We start from the raw sequence: 27205 nt of genomic DNA on the forward strand, positions 1-27205 counted from the left end.
AACTAGTTAAAATATTAGTCACGTACACTTACCCTATATGTTTAATCTTCAGTTATTGGAGGAATGAGTTTCAGCACATCCAAAATGAGGAAGGTGGTATTTACTGAGAACAATACCTGGCTGTATCGGGGTATGTTCAGGAGGACCTTTGCCTATTAAACAGAATAGTTTTTTGGAGCTTGTCGCCTTTACTACTGAATAGGAATGTTTGCAGGAGCTTAAAGGAACAGTAAACACTTTGAGGTTGCAATATAAAATGTTTCATTATGTGAACGTTGCAATAAACTATTTATTTTTCCTGTAATTTAATCCTAATTAAGAGTTTTCTAATTATTATCATCAGTTATTTCTAGAGCACCTATAGATTCCACAGCGCTAATTCTAATTGGAAGTGTACATGGCAAGCCTGACAATAATAATATTTAAATATTTGCAGATTTTATTGATCATGAAAAAGTGTCATATATTCTTGATATGCACAACATTTTGCATTGTTTTTATTTTCAGAAATGTTTTGTAAAGAAAAGTTATAAAACTGGAATGTACAACTAACAAAAATTCAACATTTATTTATATAAAAAAAATACAGAATAATTTTCATAGATTTATACTTAAAACAAAAATATTATAGTCATTTTTTATTGTAAATAAACTTGACAAATGATGTTTTCCTCTACTTTGCTTATTCTGGAGTACAGCTTAACTTCTTGTCTGTTCGGGGGAGCAAATAAAAACTCTTCCAAGCTACAAATAGGAAAAATAAAAAAAAATTAAAAATGTACAAAACAAATATCCATACTTAAAGGCATACGAAACCTAATTTTTTTCTTTCATAATTAGAATAGAGCATGTGATTTTAAACAAATTTCCAATTTTCTTCTATTATCTAATTTGTTTTGTTCTTTTGGTATCCTTTGCTGTTTGCTGAAAAGGATACCTAGGTAGGCTCAGGAGCTGCAGATTGGTTGCTGAAGATATATGCCTCATGTTATTGGCTCACACAATGCTCCCAGTAATGCATTTCTGCATCTTCCGCAAAAAGAATGAAGACAATTAGATATTATAATTTAATTGGAAAGTTGTTTGAAATTGTATGTCCTATCTGAATCATGAAAGAAACATTTTGGGTTTCATGTCCCTTTAAATAAAAATAAAAATAATGTAAACCATTTAACCTTTACATATAAAATCACAAATTCAACCAAAGCAGTCTCTATGGGACATGGGAACAAAAGGGAGATGTAGAAAGTCTCACCGGATTACTCTATTTTCTTGTAGGTAAACAGAACACTTTTCTGTGTATAAAATTACTATGTTTAGCAAACATTTAAAGTAATATTTGCAAATAATATTTAGCTTTTTATAAACTCTTGATTACATAGGCTAGAATGTTACTGTATATACTTCACTTATAATTATTTGCTTCCTAAAAGTATGCTTTACTACTTACCACCCCCCTTCATGAAAGGGCCCAAGAAGTAGCACCTGCACTAGCGGTATGAGCTGTAATGTGCTCAGGGAGAGTTTTCCACATGGCCAAATAAGCAGTGCAAATGAAAGATTTAAGCAAGCTTCTAAAGTAACAGCTGTAGCTTTCTGACCTTTACGAGGCCCAGAAACATGAACAAAAAGAGAAGATAGTTTGAAATAATTTGTGGGTTTCACATAATATTTGATAACTCTTACAACATCCAAGACACTACTTAGAATTCTTAGGAGCTGGAGAAAAAAAGGAACCACAATCTCCTGATAGATATTATCTGTAAAAACTACCTTAGAAAAAGACTAGCTAGCGCAAAACACTGCCTTAACCTAATGAAAAATCAGGAGATTTGCATGACAAAGCTGGAGGAGAAATGGGATGAAAATTGTTTTAATTCTGATCAGAGCCTAATCAAAGGCCTGAAAGTCAGGAAGTTTAGCAATTTTCTTATGAAACAAAACAGAAAAATATGAAATCTGACTTTTTACTAGCTGGTAAACTTTCACCTAGGCCTCCCTGTAGGAACTCAAGAACTCTAGGAATTCTTAAAGAATTCCAACAGAAACCTTTGCAAGAACTCCACACAAAAAAAGGTTATACAGACCTTATGATAAATACATATACTAACAGGTTTCCTAGCATTAAACAGGATATCAATAACCTTAAAAAAACATCTCTGAGACAGAATATTGTCACGTTCAGACTTTTGAGAGCCTGATAAAAGTAAGGGCCTTGAGAGAGAGGAGTCGGTCTTAGAAAAAACATACAACACAAACCATCAGGATACCTGCACCAGATCTGCAAACCAAATCCTGCTATACCATGTTGGAGCAATAAGAACTGCCTGACCACTCTGGAAAACAACACAAATGGAGGAAAATGTAAATCAGGTTGAATGACCAAGGAACCACTAGAGCATCTATCAGACTTGTCTGAGTGTCCCGAGACCTTGCACAATAGTGAGGCAGTTTGTGATTCAAATGAGAGGTCATGAGATCTATCTCTGGCAAACCCCATCTTACAATTTGGTTGAAACTTCCTGATTCAGAGACCATTCCCCTGGGTGAAAATACTGGTGACTGTAAATGTCTGCCTCCCAAATGTTCACAGCTGGAATGTGGATGGCAGAAATCCTGCAATGATGGTGCTCTGCCCAACTGATGATGTGGGAAACTTTCCTCATCGCTAATGAACTGCGAGTTCCTCCCTGATGATTGACATAAGCCACTGCTGTGGTGATGTGTCTGAGGTATGACAAACTCTGAAGAGCCCTGAAGAATGCATGTTACAGAATATTTATCGTTAGCCTCCTCTCCTGAGGAGATCAAACTCTCTGCACTCTCCAAGACCCCCAGACTGCACCCAATCTAACAGGCTGGAATCTGTGGATATTACTTCCCACAATGGCCGCAGAAAGGAGGCTCTCTGAACCAAGGACTGGTGAGTTTGCCACCAAGTCAGGGACTGTCTTGATTTGGGAAAAAACAGAACAACAGAATCATCGTGATTCTCATTCAATTGATACAGCATCTGCAACTGGAGGGCCTGAATATGAAGTCTGGCAAGTGGAACTGCGTCTGAGGCAGCCTCTAGGAGACCCACAACTTCAATGAGCTGTGCAACAGAAGGGTGAGGATTCAGCAGCAGAAGGGCAAAATATTATTGCAGCTTCAGTCTCCAATGATCTATCAGAGAAAAGACATACAGGTCTGAGGAGTTAATGAGCTTTTGGAAGATTTATTTTCTAACTGTGACTCTGATGCAACTGAAGTACAATCTGAGAGTGAGGCACAGCCATATGGGAAAAGGGAACCTGAACCAAACTATCTTACAAGTAAGAAACTACAGAATTTATTGAGCTTAAGCTACAGCCAACAAAACTCCCAGTACTTTTGTGAACAATCTGGTAGCCAGACCAAAAGGGAGGATCACAAACTGATAATGCTTATCTAGAAAAGCAAATCTCAGGAACGTGACATGATCCCTTTGAATAGGGATATGTCATGTAATCATGTTTCAAGGCTATGGTAGACATAAACTGACCCTCCTGCACTAAATGAAGTATGAATTGTCTCGATTTTGAAAGTAGGAACTTCCAGGATTTTTTTCAACATTTTCAGATCAAAAAGTACCCTCTTTCTTTGGTACTATAAAGAAATTTAAATAAAAATCCTGGTTTAATTCTAGAGTTGGAACTAGAGCAATTACTCCTTTTAATTCCAAATATCTCACACAAACAAAGGCGGCTTGGGCCTTTAAAGGATATTGAGGCACTCAAGGCAGAAACAATCTTCCCAGAGGAAGCCTTGAACAAAATTTTATTCACTACCCATGATTTGCAAAACACAGGGATCCTGAACAGAACCATTCCAAGCCTCTTGAAAGAGACTCAATCTGTCCCCCACCATGGAGTTTTCTGTTATAAGGGGACGGCATCTTCATGCAGTCTTGGGAGTTAGGTGTAGACTTCTTGACAGTTTTTTTTTAGACCAAAAAGATCTAGACATCCAGGAGGATTTGGAGTAGTCATAATTCTCAACAGAAAGAGAATCTTTCTAGGCCTCAGATTGCCTAAAAATTCAAAAACACCCTGCAGATCTAGGCTTACCCTTAGATTCATTATATTGGGGCAAAAAAGCTCACTTGCTCCTGGTGACTTTGGCAATAACAGCATCCATTCCAGGCCTAAATAGAGATTTACCCTGGAATGGGAGAGAAAGCAGCCTGCACTTAAAAAAACATATCAGCAGACCAAAACTAAAAGGACCACTAAAATCAAAATTAAACTTTCATGAATCAGATAATCATGCGGAAGAGAAGATAGCACAGTCCATAAAACATGGGGAGACAAAACCTTCTTTAGATATATCAGTAAAAGAAGAAAACCCAAGGTTGGAATAGTAAAATTGAAAACAGTTGATGGTAAAATAGTAGAAGATAAGAAAATTGCAGACTGTCTCAATGATTACTTCTGTTCTATCTTCACAAAAGATACATTAAGGGATGCTTCAAAAAATGGGATTATCAAAAAAAAAAAATGTAAAAAAGTCAGTGGGGCCTGATAATACTCATCCAAGGGTTTTAAAGAAACTTCGATCTGTGCAAGCTGCCTCATTAACTGATCTGTTTAACCAGTCACTATTGACAGGAGTTGTTCCAGATGATTGGAGAATAGCAAAAGTAGTACCTCTTCATAAGCACTTACCCCCTCTGAAAGAAACTCTTAAAAACTTACAAATTAAAAAATCATTAAAGCAGAGCTGTGGTAACTTACAGCCTGAATCTAGATAACGTTCTTATGAGAGGAAGCGTGCGTCAATCTAGCGCCATATAAAGAAAAAAGCACTCCAAAACGTACACTATCACGCCATCCCGAAAGCCGATTTGCGCCAATGTGGTTCAAATTATGTACACGCACTGAACCCCCCCAACTTAGCGTGCATTTTAAAATATATGGATATGAAACAAGTCCCTGCAACACCTGTGGAAAGGTTTGTGACTAAATCCCAATAGGTGAAAAATATGCCACTAGCTATGCTCCAAATACATCCCTTCAACAATCACTGTACTCTGAGAGAAAACTCACAATAGTATCTAGCACAGAAGTAGCTTGAGGTGTGCACGTTAAGGGTTACTGTATCCATTAAACATAGACAAAAAATACCAAAAAGGAAGCACCACCATAAGCTTAGGAATTCTCTTTTATTTCATCTTATAGGAGGAGGTACAGAAAAGAAGACTACGTTTCAGATTACATACCCTTAAACATGTCTCAAACTTTGTGTGTAACGTAGCAGCTTAAATACCTTAACACAGGTGTATAACTTTACCCCCCTCTCACAATCTCATCACTTCAAAAAACTACTCGCAGGAGGAGACTCCTTCTGTTGGTATGATATTAATAGTACATTCTACACAATTATATATAGATACAGAATGCAAAATCCAGAAAACACATTACATGAATAAATTCAGATCAAAGTCTCTTCTAATCCCTTTTGGGGTTAATGCATCTAATGTATAAATCCAAAACATTTCCTGTCTTTTAAAAATGAGTTCCCTATTACCACCCCTTCTTGGGATAGGGACCCAATCTATTACTTGGAACCTTAGTTGTGAAATATAATGACCTGCCTCCAAAAAATGGCACACTACTGGGGCATCTTGATCCTTTTTCCTAATGCTAGATTTGTGTTGTACAATTCTATCACGTTCCCTCTGTGTCGTCTCTCAGACATAGATCATGCCACATGGGCATTTAAAAAGATGCACTACAAATGTAGCATTACATGTAAATTAGCCATTAATTCTATAATTTTTACCAAAGGAAGGATGGTAAAAACGATCTCCCTTAATAAGACTGCTGCAGCTCGAGCATTCCAAACAAGTGAAACAACCATTATTTTGTTCCGATATATATCCTAATGTATTCTTTCTCAAACTACCTAAATCTGCCCTCACCAGTGTATCTCTTACACTGGGTGGGCGTGTATAGGCTAGGGGAAAATCTCTACCCCTGTAAGCCAGTGATGCCTATTTATATGTTGAACACTAGGACTCAATTAATTAAATTCAGATACAAATACCATCCTAGCCAGCCTTACTACGTGATATTTTGTTAACATCCTCAATACTTTTTTTTAATTAACTCTTCTGTGTAGCCTCTGTGAAAAAAATGTTTTCCTTCTTCCATTAGTCTAGTACTCACCAATTCCTCATCCTTGACTATTCTTCTAACCCTCAATAGTTGACTCCTTGTCAAGGACTGCTTCAATGAGGGAGGGTGAGCACTAGTATAATGGAGCGTTACGATCAGTCTCTTTACGATATAAATCAGTGAATAGAAGCCCATTGTGTTTGTACATGACAACCATAGACAATCGATTTGGCCTTCTTTGTACCTTGTCAGTGAGGTGCAGACAAATACATCTAAGAACATTGGCAAGGAGTCCACATCTTATTACCCTATCGCCCTTAGGGATACTTCCCCAGGGTCATAATGCATACAGAAAGAGAAGCGCTCTACCATATATATTATTTTTTGGGGGTCAAACACAGACTAACAGAGCTACAAGCACACACTACCATAATACATTTGGGTAGAATAAAATAAAGTGGAAGGTTATATATTGGGGAAAGGAAGGAGCTCCCAAAATTTGTGATATAACTAGAATCTGTTAGGCACTGCAATTTTAACGGTAGAGAAAACTAGTTTTGACACACTTACTTTTTGAGGTATCCAAGGTATTTTTCACTATAATGATTTATTTGTGTTTTCTCTTCTTCCACGCTTAGTAGGGATTGGACAGTCTGTCATATCAAGTTTAGGATTTTTATCAGGACCATTTTTTTTATTTCTTGGAGTCATCCCTGAAAAACACATACAAACCCTGGTTTAATTGTGTACTTTAAGAGGGACATACTTTTTTCAATTTGATGTTCCTGTGCTGCGTAAAAACAAAAAAACAAAACAAAATGTATGCTTACCTGATAACAATTTCTTTCATGATGGGGAGATTCCACGAGACATCACAAGTGGGAATTATACTATTGCCAATAGGAGGAGGCAAAAAACCCCTACACATCAGAGCTTAAATCCCTCCCACTCTCCCTGAATCATCAGTCGCACGAAACTCAATGCACGCTAACTTCAGGACTTTGGATATCGCAACCTCTTAATATCTTCTCCACATAGACTTCATTGGAGCACAAAACTGTTTTTTAGATGGTGGCGCAGTCTTTCACAAGATTGCCAAATTTCTTCCTTCCACCTCAGGTCTCAGCAGAAAACCTCAGAAGAAAAGGCTAACTATAGTGCAATATAGCTTAGCAAACAGCCTGCACTAAAAGGAACATATTCACAGGGTTACTTTAAGAAATTGAAGATTTTATTCAGAAAACACCCGATGACAATGATTTCCAGCTTTTTTATTTTTATTTTATGTGCATGAAAGATTTATTTGTGCAAAAGTATAAAAACCTTTTTTTTGTTTCAAAACAACTTCTGCCTGTCTGAGCAGCTACATTATAAATTAAAATAATTTCTTACTTATCTCACTGCTTGCTGACTTGATCTCCTCTGTGCTGATCAGTTAGAAGACCCCTGTCAAAGACAAGTAAGTCTGCACTTCACCTTTTACCTCACTCCTCATTAAAAGGTAAATCAAAATGACTGAAGATCATGGAAAGTGGAAGGGGTATCTTTTGCTTCCTCTTAGGGGTTAGGATGAGAATTTCGCCACATGTGATGGCTAATGGACTTTCACAATCTGATGAAAAAAACTCTTATCACCATGAAAGAAATTAATTTATCAGGTGAGCATAAATTATGTTTTCTTTCTTAAAGGTGGTAAGAGTCCACAATCCATTACTCCTGGGAACCAATACCAAAGCTGTGGAGAGTGAGTCCACTAGCAATAAAAAGATAGGGTGGAATAGAAAACATATTTTTTCAAAAAGAAACTAAATCCGGGGGGCCGTGTCCAGACAGCGGCCATGAAAAGCCGCAAAATTAGAGGCTCTAAATAGGATCTAGATAATCCGCTGATTATCTCCATCTACACTCACCATCTTCCAGAAACATTAACGAATACTGTAAGAGGGGAAACTACTGTATCAGGCGATACCACTTTTATAAAGTTTACTCAACCAGACACTCCAATCTGAACCATTGACTGTTCTCAGGCGGCGGTCTAGCAAGAAAACTCGCAACACTCCCCCTCCCTGGCAGTCTGCGGTCGGCAGAAGTAATTGGCTCTACGTCTGCTTCTGTGTCATCGAACATGCAACTACTAGGTGAGAGGGCGTCTGACACTGAGTAAAATGGAGGATGTGGAAGCATGGGAGCAAGCCCTGCTGGACCTGATCACACAGCATTTTCAGCAGCTCGAAAGTGAACTTAAATCTATACTCCTCATAATTCCGGCACACTGTGCAACTACCTCTATGTGGGCTACAGAGCGGTCCCTTCTGTCACCACTTTCAACAATCACCAGTTTTGACACAACACCAGATCTTGCAATCATGAGGTCAAGTCTTCGGGACAGATCTGTGTGCTGGAGGAACTGAGTTCAACCATAAAGAAAGTGGGTAACGGCTTACCTACTTTGCCCTCAACCTCAACTGACAACTTGCATTTCTCCGGTTCAGAGATATAGGAGACTGGGGCAACGGTTGGGATTGATAGGCCCTCCTATACACTTTTGGTTCAGGACATCACTGACTCTGGAGACCCCTATACTATATGTGACCCTCTAAAAAGTCCCATCGTCTGAGCTAAAAACATAAATTATGCTTACCAGATAATTTCCTTTTCATCGGTATGAGGAGAGTCCACGGCTTCATTCCTTACTTGTGGGAATACAGAACCTGGCCACCAGGAGGAGGCAAAGACACCCCAGCCAAAGGCTTAAATACCTCCCCCACTCCCCTCATCCCCCAGTCATTCTGCCGAGGGAACAAGGAACAGTAGGAGAAATATCAGGGTAAACATGGTGCCAGAAGAACAAAAAAAAATGTTGGTCCGTCCAACAGAGAAAATGGACAGAGGCCTCATACAGATGGAAAGGAAATCATCTGGTAAGCTTAATTTATGTTTTACATCTTAACATGAGGAGAGTCCATGGCTTCATACCTTTCTTGTGGGAAACATATACCCAAGCTCTGGAGGACACTGAATGAAAACAGGAGGGTAAAAGAAAGGCGGACCCTATTCTGAGGGCACCAAAGCCTGCAAAACCTTTCTCCCAAAAGCTGCTTCAGCCTAAGCAAAAACGTCAAATATGTAAAACTTTGAAAAAGTATGTAAGGCGGACCAGGTAGCTGTCTTACAAATCTGCTCCATAAAGGCCTCATTCTTGAAGGTCCAAGAAGAAGCCACAGCTCTAGTTGAATGAGCCATAATCCTCTGAGGAGGCTTATGTCCCGCTGTGTCATATGCTAAGCGGATAATGCTCCTCAACCAAAAAGATAGGGAAGTGGAAGAAGCCTTCTGCCCTCTGCGCTTCCCAGAATAGACAACAATCAATGCCGATGTCTGTCTAAAATCCTTCGTAGCCTGAAGATATAATTTCAAAGCCTGAACCACATCCAAATTATGAAGTAATCGTTCCTTCGGAGGATTAGGACGCAAGAGGGAACCACGATCTCCTGATCGATGTTGCGATCAGACACAATCTTAGGGAGAAAACCCAACCCAGAGCGAAGAACAGCCTTATCAGCATGAAAAACTAGGTAAGGCTCACATTGCAAAGCCGCCATCTAAGAGTGTGACGGATCCCCGGCTACGTAGCTCCGCCAAACGGGTCCTTCCGCTGTCTGGAACAAACTGCTATGTAGCCCAGGAAAGTGATTCTAGCAGGAGCCCACCTAAATGACTAGACAGACTAGCATTCAGGTGAAAAAAAGAACTGCTTTATTGCACAGAAAACACAGCTTTTATACATTTCCAACAAATGGGGGTAGTTACTACACAAATAGAAACAAATATTATACAATGAGACAAACATCAGAGAATGGTTAGTTAAATAAGATTCTAATCACATCCTGACTTACAAAAGGACAATAGATGACTCACACAATAACAGAAAGACACTTCACACCTAGACTAGATAACAACAGGGGTGAGGTTATAGGGGGTAGGGGTTTAACCCTTGCAGCCTGGTATCCGTGACATCTCCCCCCCTACAGTTTGGCAGGCCCGGCTAGATCCACATACGGGTTGGCCTGGGGATGTCCGAGGAATTTATGCCACTTCAGTCCGCCGGGAAAGTCCGTCAGCATTCCCATTGCTTTTTCCCGGTTGGTACTGAATATCAAAGTTAAATGGCTGCAGGGCTAGGCTCCACCTCAACAGTCTCCCGTTGTCCCCGGAAACTCGGTTGAGCCATACAAGGGGATTATGGTCAGTGAGGACGGTGAAGGGTCTTCCATATAGGTAGGGCTGCAACTTCTTCAAAGCCCATACCAGCGCCAGACACTCTTTCTCGACCGCCGTGTAGCTTTATTGCACAGAAAACACAGCTTTTATACATTTCCAACAAATGGGGGTAGTTACTACACAAATAGAAACAAATATTATACAATGAGACAAACATCAGACAATGGTTAGTTAAATAAGATTCTAATCACATCCTGACTTACAAAAGGACAATGGATGACTCACACAATAACAGAAAGAAACTTCACACCTAGACTAGATAACAACAGGGGTGAGGTTATAGGGGGTAGTGGTTTAACCCTTGCAGCCTGGTATCCGTGACACAGAGATTCTGCGTGCCGAAGCAATAGCCAGTAGAAAAAGAACCTTTCAAGACAGTAATTTAATGTTAAACGAATGCATGGGCTCAAACGGAGCCCTATGCAAATCCTTAAGAACCAAATTTAAACTCCAAGGAGGGGCGGAATGTCTAAACACAGGCCTGACTCTGGACAGAGCCTGAACAAAAGACTGTATATCAGGAAGCTCAGCGAGCCTCTTGTGTAATAACACAGATAGAGCCGTAATCTGTCCCTTTAAGGAACTAGCGGCAAGTCCCTTATCCAAACCGTCTAGGAGAAAGGAAAGAATCCTAGATACCTTGACCTTATGCCAGGGGAATCCATGTTCTTCACACCAGAATAAGTAGGTTCTCCACACCTTATGATAGATGTGACAGGTGACCATCTTTCTAGCTTGAATGAGAGTATCAATCACTCTCTCAGAAAACACTCTCTTGGCTAGGACTAAGAGTTCAATCTACACGCAGTCAGCCTCAGAGAATCTAGATTTTGATGAACAAAGGAACCCTGTTCCAAAAGATCTCTGCGACAAGGTAACCTCCATGGAGGAGATTATGACATCCCCACCAGGTCCGCAAACCACATCCTTCGCGTCTACGATGGAGCAATTAGAATTGTCGAAGCTTGCTCCTGCTTGATGCGGGCCACTACCCGAGGTAGAAGTGGTAACAGTGGAAAAATGTTGACTAGGTTAAACCCCCAGGGCACTGCTAAGGCATCTATCAGCTCTTCCTGTGGATCCCTGGACCTGAACCTGTATCTGGGTAGCTTGGTATTGAGTATGGACGCCATGAGTTCTATCTCCGGCGTCCCCCATCTGTTGCAAATCTCTGCAAACACCTTGGGATGGAAAGACCATTCGCCCGGATGAAACGATTGTCTGCTGAGAAAGTCCGCTTCCCAGTTGTCCACACCCGGAATGTGGATCGCTGACAGCAAGCAGTTGTGGGCCTCCGCCCATTCCAGAATCCGAGATACTTCCCTCATGGCTAGGGAGCTTCTTGTTCCCCCCCTGATGGTTGATGTAAGCCACCGAGGTAATGTTGTCCGATTGAAATCTGATAAACTGGGACGAACCCAGAAGAGGCCAAGTCTTCAGAGCATTGAAGATCGATCGAAGTTCCAAAATGTTGATCGGGAGAAGAGATTCCTCTCGAGTCCACAGGCCAGGTCCCCATCCTACATCCGTAGTCACAATCTCCCAGGATGTTCTCAAGAAGGATGTCCCCTGGGACAGGCGATCTGGACAGAGCCACCAAGAGAGAGATTCTCTCGACTGGTTGTCCAGAGAAATCTGTTGGGATAGATCCGAGTGATCGCTGTTCCATTGCCTCAGAATGCACAACTGAAGAGGTCTGAGATGGAACCTGGCGAATGGAATGACATCTATGCTGGACACCATGAGCCCAATTACCTCCATACACCGGGCCACAGATGGCCTTAAGGTGGTCTGGAGGGCAAGACAATTGGAAGTAATTTTGCAACGTCTCTGGTCTGTAAGGAATATCTTCATGGATATGGAATCTATTATCGTACCCAGGAATTCCACTCTGGTACTGGGGACCAGAGAACTTTTTCCTAAGTTTATCTTCCATCCATGAGATTGAAGAAGAAGCGCTCTTAAATGGTCTTCTACCAGCCGTCAGGATGGAGCCTGGACCAGGATGTCGTCCAAATAAGGCGCTACTTCAATACCTCTGGATCTCGCCACCGCAAGCAGATCCACTAGAACGTTCATAAAGACTCTTGGAGCAGTAGCCAGAACAAAAGGAAGAGTCACAAACTGGAAGTGCTGGTCCAGAAAAGCAAATTTTAATCTTGTGTATTGGCACATCAAGGTAAGCATCCTTCAAGTCTATCGTAGTCAAGAACTGTCCATCTTGAACTAAGGGCAGAATAGACCTTATCGTCTCCATCTTGAATCATGGGAGTGACAGAAACTTGTTTAAGCACTTTAGGTCTAGAATCGGGAGAAGCGTACCCACCTTTGGGACCAAAAAAACCTCTCTCTACTAGAGGTACTGGCACAATTACTCCTAGGGAGGCGAGATCCCTCATGCACCCTAGAAAAGCATTCTCGTTTTTCTGGTCTTGAAGACAGGTTTGATAAGAGGACTCTGCCCCTGGGTGGATGAGGTTTGAAACCTATCCTGTAACCCTGAGCAATGACCTCCAGAACCCAAGGGTCTTGCACGTCTCCCAGCCAAGCCTCCACAAAAAGAGATAGTCTGCCCCCAACATGATTCAGTGACGGATCGGGGGCCACCCCTTCATGCTTATTTTGTCTCAGCGGGATTCTTGTTCTGCTTGGATTTATTCCAAGATTTTAAGACCATATTATCTTATCCAGATGAATATTGTAATTATCTGAATAAAACATCAAAAATGTTTGCCCTCATATGTTTGGGAAAGTTTGTATGTATATATATATATATATATATATATATATATATATATATATATTTACACATATACATACACACACACACAAACATATTTGTTTTTCTCTTTTTTTTCATGCACATGAAAAGAACTTATAGGCAAAAAAAAATTACCCAGAAACAGCCTGGAGGACCTTTATACCAAAAGCTGCTTCAGAATAAGCAAAAATATCAAAATGGTACCAAAGTTTGCAAAGAAGACCAAGTAGCTGCCTTGCAAATTTGGTCAAGCTTCATTCTTGAAAGCCCAAAAAATAACTACTGATCTTGTAGAGTGTGCAGTAATCCAATAAGGAGGAGTCTGCCTGCCTTCAAGTAAGCCTCATGAATCAAAAGTTTCAACCAAGAAGCCAAAAAAACAGCAGAAGCTTTCTGATCTCGTTTAGATCCAAAAAAGTGAACAAACTTGAAGTTTGTCTGAAATCCTTGGTAACATTGACAATACTTCAAAGCACTAAGTACATCAAGATTATGAAGAAGCCTTTCTGAAGGATTCTTAGGATTAGGACACAAATAAGGAACATCAATTTCCTTGCTTAGATTCTCAGAGGACACAACCTTAGGAAGAAAATCAAAAACATAATTTATGCTTACCTGATAAATTTATTTCTCTTGTGGTGTATCCAGTCCACGGATCATCCATTACTTGTGGGATATTCTCCTTCCCAACAGGAAGCTGCAAGAGGACCACCCACAGCAGAGCTGTCTATATAGCTCCTCCTCTTCCTGCCACCTCCAGTCATTCGACCGAAGACAAGCAAGAGAAAGGGGAAACCATAGGGTGCAGTGGTGACTGAAGTTTAAAAATAAAATATACCTGCCTTAAAATGACAGGGCGGGCCGTGGACTGGATACACCACAAGAGAAATAAATTTATCAGGTAAGCATAAATTATGTTTTCTCTTGTAAGGTGTATCCAGTCCACGGATCATCCATTACTTGTGGGATACCAATACCAAAGCTATAGGACACGGATGAAGGGAGGGACAAGGCAGGTACTTAAACGGAAGGTACCACTGCCTGCAAAACCTTTCTCCCAAAAATAGCCTCCGAAGAAGCAAAAGTATCAAATTTATAGAACTTTGAAAAAGTATGAAGCGAAGACCAAGTCGGCGCCTTACAAACCTGTTCAACAGAAGCCTCATTTTTAAAAGCCCATGTGAGCTGTGATCCTTTCAGGAGGCTGCTGGCCAGCAGTCTCATAAGCTAAGCGTATTATACTCTTTAAAACGAAAGAGAAGTTGCCGAAGCCTTTTGGCCTCTCCTCTGTCCAGAGTAGACAACAAACAATGCAGATGTTTGAGGAAAATCTTTAGTAGCTTGTAAATAAAATTTTAAAGCACGAAGCACGTCAAGATTGTGTAATAGACATTCCTTCTTTGAAGAAGGATTAGGACACAGTGACGGAACAACAATCTCCTGATTGATATTCTTATTAGATACCACCTTAGGTAAAAACCCAGGTTTGGTACGCAAAACTACCTTATCTGCATGGAAGATCAGATAAGGGGAATCACACTGTAAGGCAGATAACTCAGAAACTCTACGAGCCGAGGAGATAGCTACCAAAAACAGAACTTTCCAAGATAAAAGCTTGATATCTATGGAATGCAAGAGTTCAAACGGAACCCCTTGAAGAACTTTAAGAACTAAATTTAAACTCCATGGCGGAGCAACAGGTTTAAACACAGGCTTGATTCTAAATAAAGCCTGACAAAATGCCTGAACGTCTGGAACATCCGCCAGACGCTTGTGCAAAAGAATAGACAAAGCAGAAATCTGTCCCTTTAAGGAACTTGCTGACAAACCCTTCTCCAATCCATCTTGGAGAAAAGAAAATATCCTAGGAATCCTGACCTTACTCCATGAGTAACCCTTAGATTCACACCAATGAAGATATTTACACCATATCTTATGATAGATTTTCCTGGTGACAGGCTTTCGTGCCTGAATTAAGGTATCAATAACTGACTCGGAGAAGCCACGCTTTGATAAAATCAAGCGTTCAATTTCCAGGCAGTCAGTCGCAGAGAAATTAGATTTGGATGGTTGAAAGGACCCTGAAGTAGAAGGTCCTTTCTTAGAGGCAGAGTCCATGGTGGAAAGGATGACATGTCCACCAGATCTGCATACCAAGTTCTGCGTGGCCACGCAGGTGCTATCAAAATCACCAATACTCTCTCCTGCTTGATTTTGGCAATCAGACGAGGGAATAGAGGAAACGGTGGAAACACTTAAGCCAGGTTGAAGGAACAAGGCGCTGCTAGAGCATCTATCAGCGCTGCCTTGGGATCCCTGGACCTGGATCCGTAACAAGGAAGCTTGGCGTTCTGGCGAGACGCTATGAGATCCAGTTCTGGTTTGCCCCAACGTTGAATCAACTGTGCAAACACCTCCGGATGGAGCTCCCACTCCCCCGGATGAAAGGTCTGTCGACTTAGAAAATCCGTCTCCCAGTTCTCTACTCCTGGGATATGGATAGCTGATAGGTGACAAGAGTGAATCTCTGCCCAACGAATTATCTTTGAAACCTCCAACATCGCTAGGGAACTCCTTGTTACCCCTTGATGGTTGATGTAAGCTACAGTCGTGATGTTGTCCGACTGAAATCTGATGAACCTCATTGTCGCTAGCTGAGGCCAAGCCTGAAGAGCATTGAATATCGTTCTTAGTTCCAGAATGTTTATCGCGAGGAGAACCTCCTCCTGAGTCCACGATCCCTGAGCCTTCAGGGAGTTCCAGACTGCCCCCCAGCCCAGAAGGCTGGCGTCTGTACTTACTATTGTCCAATCTGGCCTGCGAAAGGTCATACCTTTGGACAGATGGACCCGAGATAGCCACCAGAGAAGAGAATCCCTGGTCTCTTGATCCAGATTTAGTAGAGGGGACAAATCTGTGTAATCCCCATTCCACTGACTGAGCATGCAGAGTTGCAGCGGTCTGAGATGTAGGCGGGCAAACGGAACTATGTCCATTGCCGCTACCATTAAGCCGATTACTTCCATACACTGAGCCACCGAAGGGCGAGAAGTAGAATAAAGAACACGGCAAGAATTTAGAAGTTTTGATAACCTGGCCTCTGTCAGGTAAATCCTCATTTCTACAGAATCTATCAGAGTTCCCAGAAAGGAAACTCTTGTGAGAGGGGATAGAGAACTCTTCTTTTCGTTCACCTTCCACCCATGTGACCTCAGGAATGCAAGAACGATGTCCGTATGAGACTTGGCAATTTGGAAATTTGACGCCTGTATCAGAATGTCGTCTAAGTAAGGGGCTACTGCTATGCCCCGCGGCCTTAGGACTGCCAGAAGTGACCCCAGAACCTTTGTAAAGATTCTTGGAGCTGTAGCTAACCCAAAGGGAAGAGCCACAAACTGGTAATGCCTGTCTAGGAAGGCAAACCTGAGAAACCGATGATGATCTTTGTGTATCGGAATGTGAAGATAAGCATCCTTTAAGTCCACAGTAGTCATGTATTGACCCTCCTGGATCATAGGTAGGATGGTTCGAATAGTCTCCATCTTGAATGATGGGACCCTGAAAAGTTTGTTTAGGATCTTGAGATCTAATATTGGACTGAAGGTTCCCTCTTTTTTGGGAACCACAAATAGATTTGAATAGAAACCTTGACCCTGTTCCTCCTTTGGAACTGGGTGGATCACTCCCATAACTTGGAGGTCTTGAACACAATGTAAGAATGCCTCTCTCTTTATCTGGTTTGCAGATAATTGTGAAAGGTGAAACCTCCCTTTTGGAGGGGAAGCTCTGAAGTCCAGAAGATATCCCTGGGACACAATTTCCAACGCCCAGGGATCCTGGACATCTCTTGCCCAAACCTGGGCGAAGAGAGAAAGTCTGCCCCCTACTAGATCCGTTACCGGATCGGGGGCCAATCCTTCATGCTGTCTTAGAGGCAGCAGCAGGTTTCTTGGCCTGCTTACCTTTGTTCCAAGTCTGGTTAGGTCTCCAGACCGGCTTGGACTGGGCAAAATTTCCCTCTTGTTTTGTATTAGAGGAAGTTGATGCCGCACTCGTCTTAAAGTTTCGAAAGGCATGAAAATTAGTTTGTTTGGTCCTTAACTTGTTAGACCTATAATGAGGAAAGGCATGACCTTTTCCTCCAGTAATATCAGAAATGATCTCCTTCAATCCAGGCCAGAATAGGGTCTGCCCCTTGAAGGGAATATTAAGAAGCTTAGACTTTGAAGTAACGTCAGCTGACCATGATTTAAGCCATAGCGCCCTACGCGCCTGAATAGCAAAACCAGAATTCTTAGCCCATTAGTTTAGTTAAATGAACAATGGCATCAGAAACAAATGAATTGGCTAGCTTAAGTGCTCTAAGCTTGTCAAGTATATCATCCAATGGGGTCTCTACCTGTAAGGCCTCTTCCAGAGACTCAAACCAGAAGGCCGCAGCAGCAGTGACCGAGGCAATGCATGCAAGAGGCTGTAGAAAAAAACCTTGTTGAATAAACATTTTCTTAAGGTAACCCTCTAACTTTTTATCCATTGGATCTAAGAAAGCACAACTGTCCTCGGCAGGGATAGTAGTACGCTTAGCTAAGGTAGAAACTGCTCCCTCCACCTTAGGGACCGTTTGCCATAAGTCCTGTGTGGCAGAATCTATGGGAAACATTTTCTTAAAGACAGGAGGGGGAGAGAACGGAACACCTGGTCTATCCCATTCCTTAGTAATAATCGCTGAAAACCTTTTAGGTATTGGAAAAACATCAGTGTAAACAAGCACTGCATAGTATTTATCCAATCTGCACATTTTCTCTGGCACTATAATGGTGTCACAATCATTCAGAGTAGCTAAAACCTCCCTGAGCAACACGCGGAGGTGTTCAAGCTTAAATTTAAATGTTGACATATCAGAATCAGGTTGAAGCATCTTCCCTGAGTCAGAAAAATCATCCACAGAAAGACGCTCTCCTTCCTCAGCTTCTGCATATTGTGAGGGGGTATCAGACATAGCTACTAAAGCGTCAGAGTGCTCTGTATTCCTTCTAACCCCAGAGCTGTCTCGCTTTCCTCGTAACCCAGGTAGTCTGGATAATACAGCTGAAAGGGTATTATCCATGACTGCCGCCATGTCTTGTAAAGTAAACGCCATGGGCGCGATAGATGTATTTGGCTCCTCTTGAGCGGGAGTTAAAGGTTCTGACACGTGAGGCGAGTTAGTCGGCATAACTTCCCCCTGGTCAGTTTCCTCTGGTGATAAATCTTTTAAAGACAGAATATGGTCTTTATAACTTAAAGTGAAATCAGTACATTTGGTACACATTCTAAGAGGGGGTTCCACCATGGCTTCTAAACATAATGAACAAGGAGTTTCCTTTATGTCAGACATGTTTAAACAGACTAGCAAAGAGACCAGCAAGCTTGGAAAACACTTTAATGAAAGTAAACAAGCAAAAAATAAAAACGGTACTGTGCCTTTAAGAAAAATAAAAAAGGTCAGAATTTGAAAAACAGTGATTAAAAGCAGTAAATCAAACGAAATTTTTACAGTGTGTATAATAGGCTAACAGAGCATTGAACCCACTTGCAAATGGATGATTAATCCCTTAGTTTCAAAACGGATCAAAAAGACGAAATAAACGTTTTTTAACAGTCACAACAAACTGCCACAGCTCTGCTGTGGCCCTACCTTCCCATACAATCGACTTTGGAAAGCACAAAAACCCTTCAGAGAGGTCCTAAGCATTCAGGGGACTCCTTCAGGGAAACTGGATGTCTCAGGCTGCAAAATCTGATGCGCATTTAGGCGTGAAATTAGGCCCATCCCACTTATGTATTCACAGTGAGAGGCCTAACAAAACTATCCCTAGGCAAAATTTAGCCAGCCATGTGGAAAAAACTAAGCCCCAATAAAGTTTTATCACCAATATGCATATAAAAAACGTTAGTGTCAGTAATGTGAAAAAATAATAAGAGTATTACCTTTAACAGCAAGCATGATACTAGTTGTTGTTAAATCACTGTAATCAGGCTTACCTCAGATAAATCCGGTATTAACAGCATTTTCTAGCATTTACATTTCTCAAGAAAAACTTAAACTGCACATACCTCATAGCAGGAAACCCTGCACGCCATTCCCCAGCTGAAGTTACCTCTCTCTTCAGTTATGTGTGAGAACGGCAATGGATCTTAGTTACAACCTGCTAAGATCATTAAAGACCACAGGCAGACTCTTCTTCTACTTTCTGCCTGAGACCAAAATAGTACAACTCTGGTACCATTTGAAAATAACAAACTTTTGATTTGAAGAAAAACAACTAAATTACACCACATCTCTCTAACTACTTCCTTTCTTGTTGAGAGCTGCAAGAGAATGACTGGAGGTGGCAGGGAGAGGAGGAGCTATATAGACAGCTCTGCTGTGGGTGGTCCTCTTGCAGCTTCCTGTTGGGAAGGAGAATATCCCACAAGTAATGGATGATCCGTGGAGTGGATACACCTTACAAGAGAAATTTGTTTTTAAAACTGCCTTATCTTGATGAAAAACCAAATAAGGAGAATCACAAGAAAGAGCAGTTCTAAAACCCTTCTAGCAGAGGAGATAGCCAGAAGAAAAGGACTTTCCAGGAAAAGAAACTTAATGTCCACCTTATACATACGCTCAAATGGAGGAGCCTGCAAAACCTTCAGCACCAGATTAATTTTCCAAGGCGGAGAAATTGGTTTAATAACAGGCGTAATATGCACCAAAGCCTGAACAAAACAACAAATATCAGGAAAATTAGCACTCTTCTTGTGAAACAAAACAGAAAGATCAGAAATCTGACCTTTCAAATAATTGGCAGATAAAACTTTATCCAAACCATCTTGTAAAAATTGCAAAATTCTAGAAATCTTAATAGAATGCCAGGAAAAACCATGATCAAGACACCAGGAAATAAAAGTTTTCCAAACTTTAATCACAGATTCAGAGAAACCCCAATGCCTAAGAACTAACCGTTTAATCTCCATGCCATCAAGTATGGAGATTTCAGATCCTGATGGAAAAATGGACCATGACAAATAAGGTCTAGGCTTAGAAGAAGAGGCCAAGGAGGGCAACTGGACATCTGAACTAGATCCGCAAACCAAACTCTGTGGGGACAAGCTGGAGTAATTAGAATCACTGACAAATTCTCTTGTCTGATCTTGGAAATCATTTTGGGAAGAAGCACCAGAGGCGGAAAAACATAGGCTAGCCTGAAGAATCAAAAAACTCTTTAACAAACTGATCCTCAAACCATAACGTTGAAGAGACAACAACAGTCTTTTGGTGTGAGATTCTGCTAAATGTTAAGGAAACACAGCTATTCTCTGGCTTCTGATGACTGACAACAGAGCCCCCAAAACCTTTGAAAATAACCTTGGAGCTGTAGCCAGACCAAACGGAAGAGCAAAAAACTGAAAATGCCTGTCTAGAAAAGCAAACCTGAGAAACAGAAAATGATATTTGTGAATTTGAATATGGAGGTAAGCATCCTTTAAATCTATTGTGGACCTAAACGGTCCTTGCTGAATGAAAGGCAGAATGGACTGCATAGCCTCCATCTTGAAGGTTGGGACTCTGACAAACTTGTTCAAAGCTTTTAGATCTAACACATGCCTGCAAGTTCCCTCTTTCTTGGGAACAACAAAGATATTAGAATAAAATCACTTTCCCTGATCCAGCAAAGGAATAAGAACTATCACACCCATGGATTCAGATCCAGAACTGGATGAATAAATTCCTGAGCTTGCAAAGGGTTTTTCAGAACATTTGACAAAATAAACCTTCCTGTGGGAAGTCTTACTCTGAAACGAATCCGATAAACTTTGAAAATTATATTCAGAGTCCAAGAATCTGACACATTCCAAAACCATGCCTATTGAACAAGACTTCACCTGCCGCCTACCATAGTATCTGGTTTGGGGGCCGCACCTTTATGCGGACTTAGGAGGAGGAGTGGACTTATTGGCCTGCTTAGGCCTGTTACAATTGGAGCTTGGTTTCCAACCTGAGGGTTACTGCTTAGCTGATGAATAATCAGACTTTTGCTCCCTATTCTGACAAAAGGATGAAATTACTTGAAGCCTAAAATTTACCCTTAGATTTCTTATCTTGAGGTAGAAAAGCTCCCTTACCACCAGTAACTGTGGAAATAATAGAATCTAAATCTGTCCCAAACTATTTCTTTCCTTTAAAAGTAATATTCAAGAGATTCTAGACTTATAAAATGCATCAGCAGGCCAAAATGTTAAAATCTTAATGACATCCAAGATAGAAAATATTCAATATCAGAATCTTCAGAAACCTGATCAGAAAGACTATCTAATAACCAAATGGAACCAGCAGCAAAAACATCAGCAATAGTTGGTCTGAAAAGATAACCTGCCTGCAGAAAAGCCCTTCTTTGAAAGTATTCAAGTTTCCTATCCAAAGAGACAGTAGTAGGTCAAGCCAAAGTAGAAATGGCACCATCTTAGTAACAGTTTCCCGAAGCTCAGTGTTAGAAGCAGGGGAAGGATACATTCTATTAAACCCAGCAGAAGGATTATAAAAATTACCAGATTTAGACTATTCTTTAGAAATAATTCTAGCCACAGCATCAGCCACTGGAAAAACCTCAGAAGAATCCTTAGCAGGTTTATAATAAGAAGCTAAATACTGGTAGACTCCTCTTCAGTAACAGAAACTTTCTTAATTTCTAAAGTAAGCAAAACCTCCTTTAAAAAGAATCTGTTGGCGCTCTACAAATAACCGATAATAATAATAATAATAAAAAAGAACAAATATGATCAATCTTAAATAAAAAGGAGACAAAATCAGGCTCTGAATCTGAGACAGGCCCCTGATCATCAGAAAAAACATCATCTTCAGAAGCCTCATGAGATACAGGAATATTACTACTAGTAGAAGGCATATCTTGTACTGACCCTTATGTATACTTGAAGGTGGAATGACTGCCAAGATTTCAGACACTGTAGCCTTAATAAAATCCTTAATGCCAGGAGCAATTTGAGCTGGACCTTCCTGTATTGAACAAACAGAAGGAGCAATAATAATACATTTGGAAGCAAGTACTGCAATTAGATTTGGTGTGAATGCATCAAAACATTAAAGGCAGAACTCACTTAAATATGAAGGGGAAACCTCAGCCTGCTTACAATAAACACATTTAATACAGGTAGAAAGGTGTTGAGAAATATCAGCTTCCAAAAGATGGTTAGGGACAGATTTAGAAGATAATAACCCCCCAAAACAAAACAGCTCTAATGGAATGAGTATACAATACCCATCTCCGGGGAATCACAGCTAAAGCTGGAAAGGCCCAATGGAATGATGATTTAAAAATGTAAAAAAAAAAAACGCAAAAACTAGAGCACAAGTGTACATGCACACACCCACCCATCCGTGCGCCCTAATGCCTGCACCCGCGCACCCTAATGCCCGCACCCGCCCGCCATCATGCACACACCCGTGTGCCCTCCAGCGCGCACCAATGCATATACCCGCAAAAACATCAGGAAACAAGAAAAGGCACTAAAATTATTTTAAATAGCTAAATTATTAATTATTTAAGTCCCAGAAAGATACACAATATAAAGCCCTTTATACATGGAGTACAAATTAATCTGATCCCAGGCTATATATAATAAACATATAATAGTGCCAGGTATGGGTCTTAAAATGAGTGTTACATTTAAAAAACATAAGCAGAGGATATACTATAATTATCATTATCGGTTATTTGTAGAGCACCAATAGGTTCTGCAGCGCTAACTATAAGAGTTAACTGTAGACCCAAACAGAGGAGGCAAAAGACACGTCCCTGCAACATCCTTGGGAGGACACACACCAAACTCCTTAAAATTCCCTCTTGACAAACACTACACTCTGAGGAGAAATGGGCTTCAACTTAGTCTGAGAAACCCTCTCAATGAAGAAATCATCTGCACATCACCATTCTCCAGCGGATGCAAAGATAAGACTAACTTCCATAGAGGTGGGAGGGGTTATATAGAGCTCTTGGGATTTGGGAAATCTTTGGCTCCTCCTAGTGGTAGGGAAGGTAAATCCCAGAAGTAATAGATTGAGGACTCTTACCACCTTTATGGAAGAAACAAGTTTTAAGTTGATACACATATCAGAACAGCTGGAGAAGTAGACACACTATAACAATGAGAGGTACATCAAGACCAGTCTGCTAAGTGTTACATTCTTTTTTGGATAAAATTAATAAAAGTTCAGGGTGGAGGAGAGCATCTCTCAAAAATACCACATTCCAAGATACAGAGATATGGCAAGCAGAGGCACCCCAAAATGTATGTACTTCAAATTTGCATGTGGCTATGTATCCTCCAATTATGCTTATATGATATCAGAACAGTAAGTCTGAAAAATATATTTCTTAAGCATAAAATAAATCCATACCTAGCTTTTGCTCTATGTCCTTTAAAATTTTCTCTTGTTCATCCAGTTCTTTTTTCTTCTGCTGCATTTCTGGAGACTGAAGGATCTCAGTCTGTAAACTAAGCTCTTCATTTACACTGTTGGCTTTGAAGATTGCTAAGTGATATTGATGTAAAAGATCTTAAAAAAAGAGACACTATCATCACTAACATAGGCTAATACAAATGAGTATATAAAACTATGAATTATGCAATAAAGAATACAGAGAAAGTATTTGTAATGATTTTACAAAGATATCAAGCAAACAAAAATGAACACACAAGTATCTGTATGAAGAAGTTTGGAGATGAAGTGTCATTTTAGACTGCAACCCTTGGTTTAGAGGAAATATATCTTTTATACCACATATAATGCTATTAAAAATGTACTGGAACAATGAATGCAGTATAAGACAATTTGAATAATTTGCTATATGAAATTTAGATAACTTTTACACAATTTAGTTGAACAAAGTAAAATAAATGATATTGGTAAGAAAAATATTATAATGACACTCCTTGGGCCTTTAGGAGGAAACATGAAGTTGCCGATTTTTATAAATAAAAATGAAAGGTGTTAATATCATATTGCAGTAATAGCCCTGTGTGAGGAATACATGTATCCATATACATGTGAGCATTGTGAGGTTATGTATTAGTGATAGGAAAATATATACAGGTGGCCCTCGGTTTACGCCGGTTAAATTTGCGCCGTTTCAGAATAACAACCTTCTTTTTCAGTCATGTGACTGCTATTGAAAAGCTTTGGAAAGCAATGCACTAATTAAAAAAGCCAGTAGGTGGAGCTGTCCGCTTGTTTTGCAGCAAAGTTATGCAACTTAACAGCCTTAAATTGATCTGTGTACACAGATCAGACCAGATCTATCGAGCAAAATTTAGCAGGCACTTCCCTATTATCTTCCTGTCCAGCTGCTTGAGGTGAGGGTGCCTAACTGCTTAATCACTGCAGATTGAAATAAATGCATAGAATAGGCGCAGACCCAATATTATCTAACATGCTAACAATGCAGAGATCTGATTGCAGAAAAATGCAAGTAAAAAAACGTTTTTGTTCCTTAAACTTAGTTTGATGATAATGCAGTCTGTTGTGTAATTATTTTATTAGGTGATGTTTAGCAAATGTTTTTGTTCATTAAACTTGGTTTGATGATGATACAATCTATATTATTAGGTTTATAATGCTGTTTGAGTCAAAGAGGTAACAAGCGCCTAGATGGAATACAAGCTCACTATAAAAAGTCCCTAACAAAGGCTAAAGTATGTCACAGGTTCTGAAAAAGGAAAATTAATCCTGATGAGGATCAGCAAATAATGATATGTGGGAAAGGTTCAACAAATCAGCGATATATACAATCGTACAAATGAAAAATTTAAAAAACGAAAAAATGGAAAATAAAAAAAATAAAAAATATAATATATATATATATATATATAGGTTTGATTAAAATATATTTAATTGGAGAGAAAAACCTCTCAAAACACGAAGAAGAATGCTATTCCTCAAAGGATATAATAAAAACAGGTACAATTAAAAGAGTAGTCTATTACAATAACATTAGAAACTGGTCAGATGTTGATCAGGAATACAGGGATATGTCCCTATTTATGAGTTTTGCCAGTCCTCTATAGGTGACTGATGGATTAATGTGCTAAGTGAATACAAATGCTATAAAACCATAGGTACTATGAAGTGGTGGTTAAACATAATAGTGCAAAAGTCATAGGTACTAAAGTGTTAGTAAAGTGATAATTACTAGTCTAAATAACAAACATTTTATTATTTTATATATTGACAGTAGCCAAAAAAGAGAGAGAATCAATAGCCACTAAAGAGTGCCGGCACACTAAAAGATAAACAATTGATAAAAATTAAAACATTTAAAAGTTGGGTCAGGTGTTAAAATTTGATAGTGGGTTCTAGGACAAGTAACTCACCCAGTATCAAACAGTCCTGGAAGGATAGACAGCCTCACAAATCCCGTACGAATAAACGTCTACGCGTTTCAGCCCTATACAGGGCCTTTCTCAAGACATCATTATTTGCTGATCCTTATCAGGATTAATTTTCTTTTTTCAGAACCTGTGAAATACTTTAGCCTTTGGCGCTCCTATATTCCATCTTTATAATGCTGTTTAGCATTTAAAGTCTGCATTTCAAAGCTTTAAAAATTATGTATTAGGTGTTACTTATGACAATTTTGAGAGGGGCCTGGAACCTAACTCCCTCACTTCCCATTGACTTACATTATAAACTGGGTTTCGATTTACAACCATTCCTCCTGGAACCTAACCCCGGCGTAAACTGAGGGCTACCTGTACTTTTTTTGTGAGATGTGCAGTCTTTGGAGTCAGCTTAGGTTATACCAATCTGAGCAGGGTATAAAATGGTCATCATGTCTTGTTCTGCTTTGGTCACCTTGTTTGTTTGGTCCCTTGTCAGTAAGGCAGTGGCAGTTGTTCAGTCGGTCAGCCCCTTGTATTGTGTGTGCCCTCTCTTATGCATAAATCACCTAATTAAATGCTAAGACCTCCTTTGACATGTTAATAACTCTGATAGAACACTTGTAATCTGCAGAATTATAATAATGAATAATAAACAAAAATGTGGTATTATAACCAACAAATATCTTACAGCACAAGATGGCACTATTTTTGCCATTATAAAATATATACCAAAATTATGATAAATTTACCACTGTGTAAATTTATATCCTTCCTTTATAATATCCCATAATTGGTAAAATTTTCCCATAAAAAAATGTCCGACACCTGCAGTTTTTTTTTAACCATGGATAGAAAACCAAAATTATAACCGAATGACCCCCTTTCATCACAAGAATACAGTTGGTTTAAATTCAAATAGTTGTTTGACAAATACATTTTGCCACTAGCTAAAACTAGAACAATTCACATATTAACTTCTAATACATGAATATAATGAAAAATAAACAATGTAGCTATGTATTACATTAAAGCAAATTTTTTTTTTTTTTTTTTTACCCTCGATAAACATTTTGTCTGGGTAGCTTTTAATAAATCACTACATTATGTGCGAAGAAACAGTTTTATTAGCAACTATGAAACTTATTTTGTTTTACACTCTTAACACATTGGGCTAGATTACAAATGGCGCAGTAATTCCCCCTGATCGCAAAAACTCCGCTAGCATTAGGTGTCAGGTTGCGCTCGTATTAATTAATTGCTAAAAGGGTGAAAGCATTTGATATAAACAGGTCATGGATGGTTGTAAGTTTGTTGCAGACAGAACGGGAGTTCCATAGTGGACAAGTGAAAGGAGTGTGTGCGTATGGGATGCATTGGATGAAAATGAGGTGACTACAACAGTGCAACTCTTGGCAGTGACCTCTACCCACTTGATCCCTATCAATGTTACCTTGCATACCCATGCCTATGTTTATAGCGCTACGGAATCTGTTGGCACTCTAAAAATAACTGATAGTAATAATAACAACAACATGAATATCAAACAGGGTGGATAAACCCCCCCCATTTATTTTTAAATTTAAATTGGATTTTTTTCTTTAAC

General features: G+C 39.8%; 1 protein-coding gene across 1 annotated transcript in view; it reads right to left on the reverse strand.

The window, feature by feature from the left end:
* Positions 1 to 416: 416 nt before the first annotated feature.
* Positions 417 to 27205, reverse strand: part of SMCHD1 (structural maintenance of chromosomes flexible hinge domain containing 1) — a 1770687-nt gene continuing 1743898 nt past the window's right edge. The window contains exons 45-47 of the mRNA XM_053715865.1: positions 23621 to 23779; positions 6711 to 6853; positions 417 to 744 (exon numbers count right to left, since the gene is read on the reverse strand). Of these exons, the coding sequence (XP_053571840.1) occupies positions 6738 to 6853; positions 23621 to 23779 (275 nt within the window). The 3' untranslated portion in view covers positions 417 to 744; positions 6711 to 6737. The remainder of the gene's footprint in view (positions 745 to 6710; positions 6854 to 23620; positions 23780 to 27205) is intronic.

The sequence above is a fragment of the Bombina bombina genome, chromosome 5 (assembly GCF_027579735.1).
Source record: "Bombina bombina isolate aBomBom1 chromosome 5, aBomBom1.pri, whole genome shotgun sequence".
Classification (NCBI taxonomy): domain Eukaryota; kingdom Metazoa; phylum Chordata; class Amphibia; order Anura; family Bombinatoridae; genus Bombina; species Bombina bombina.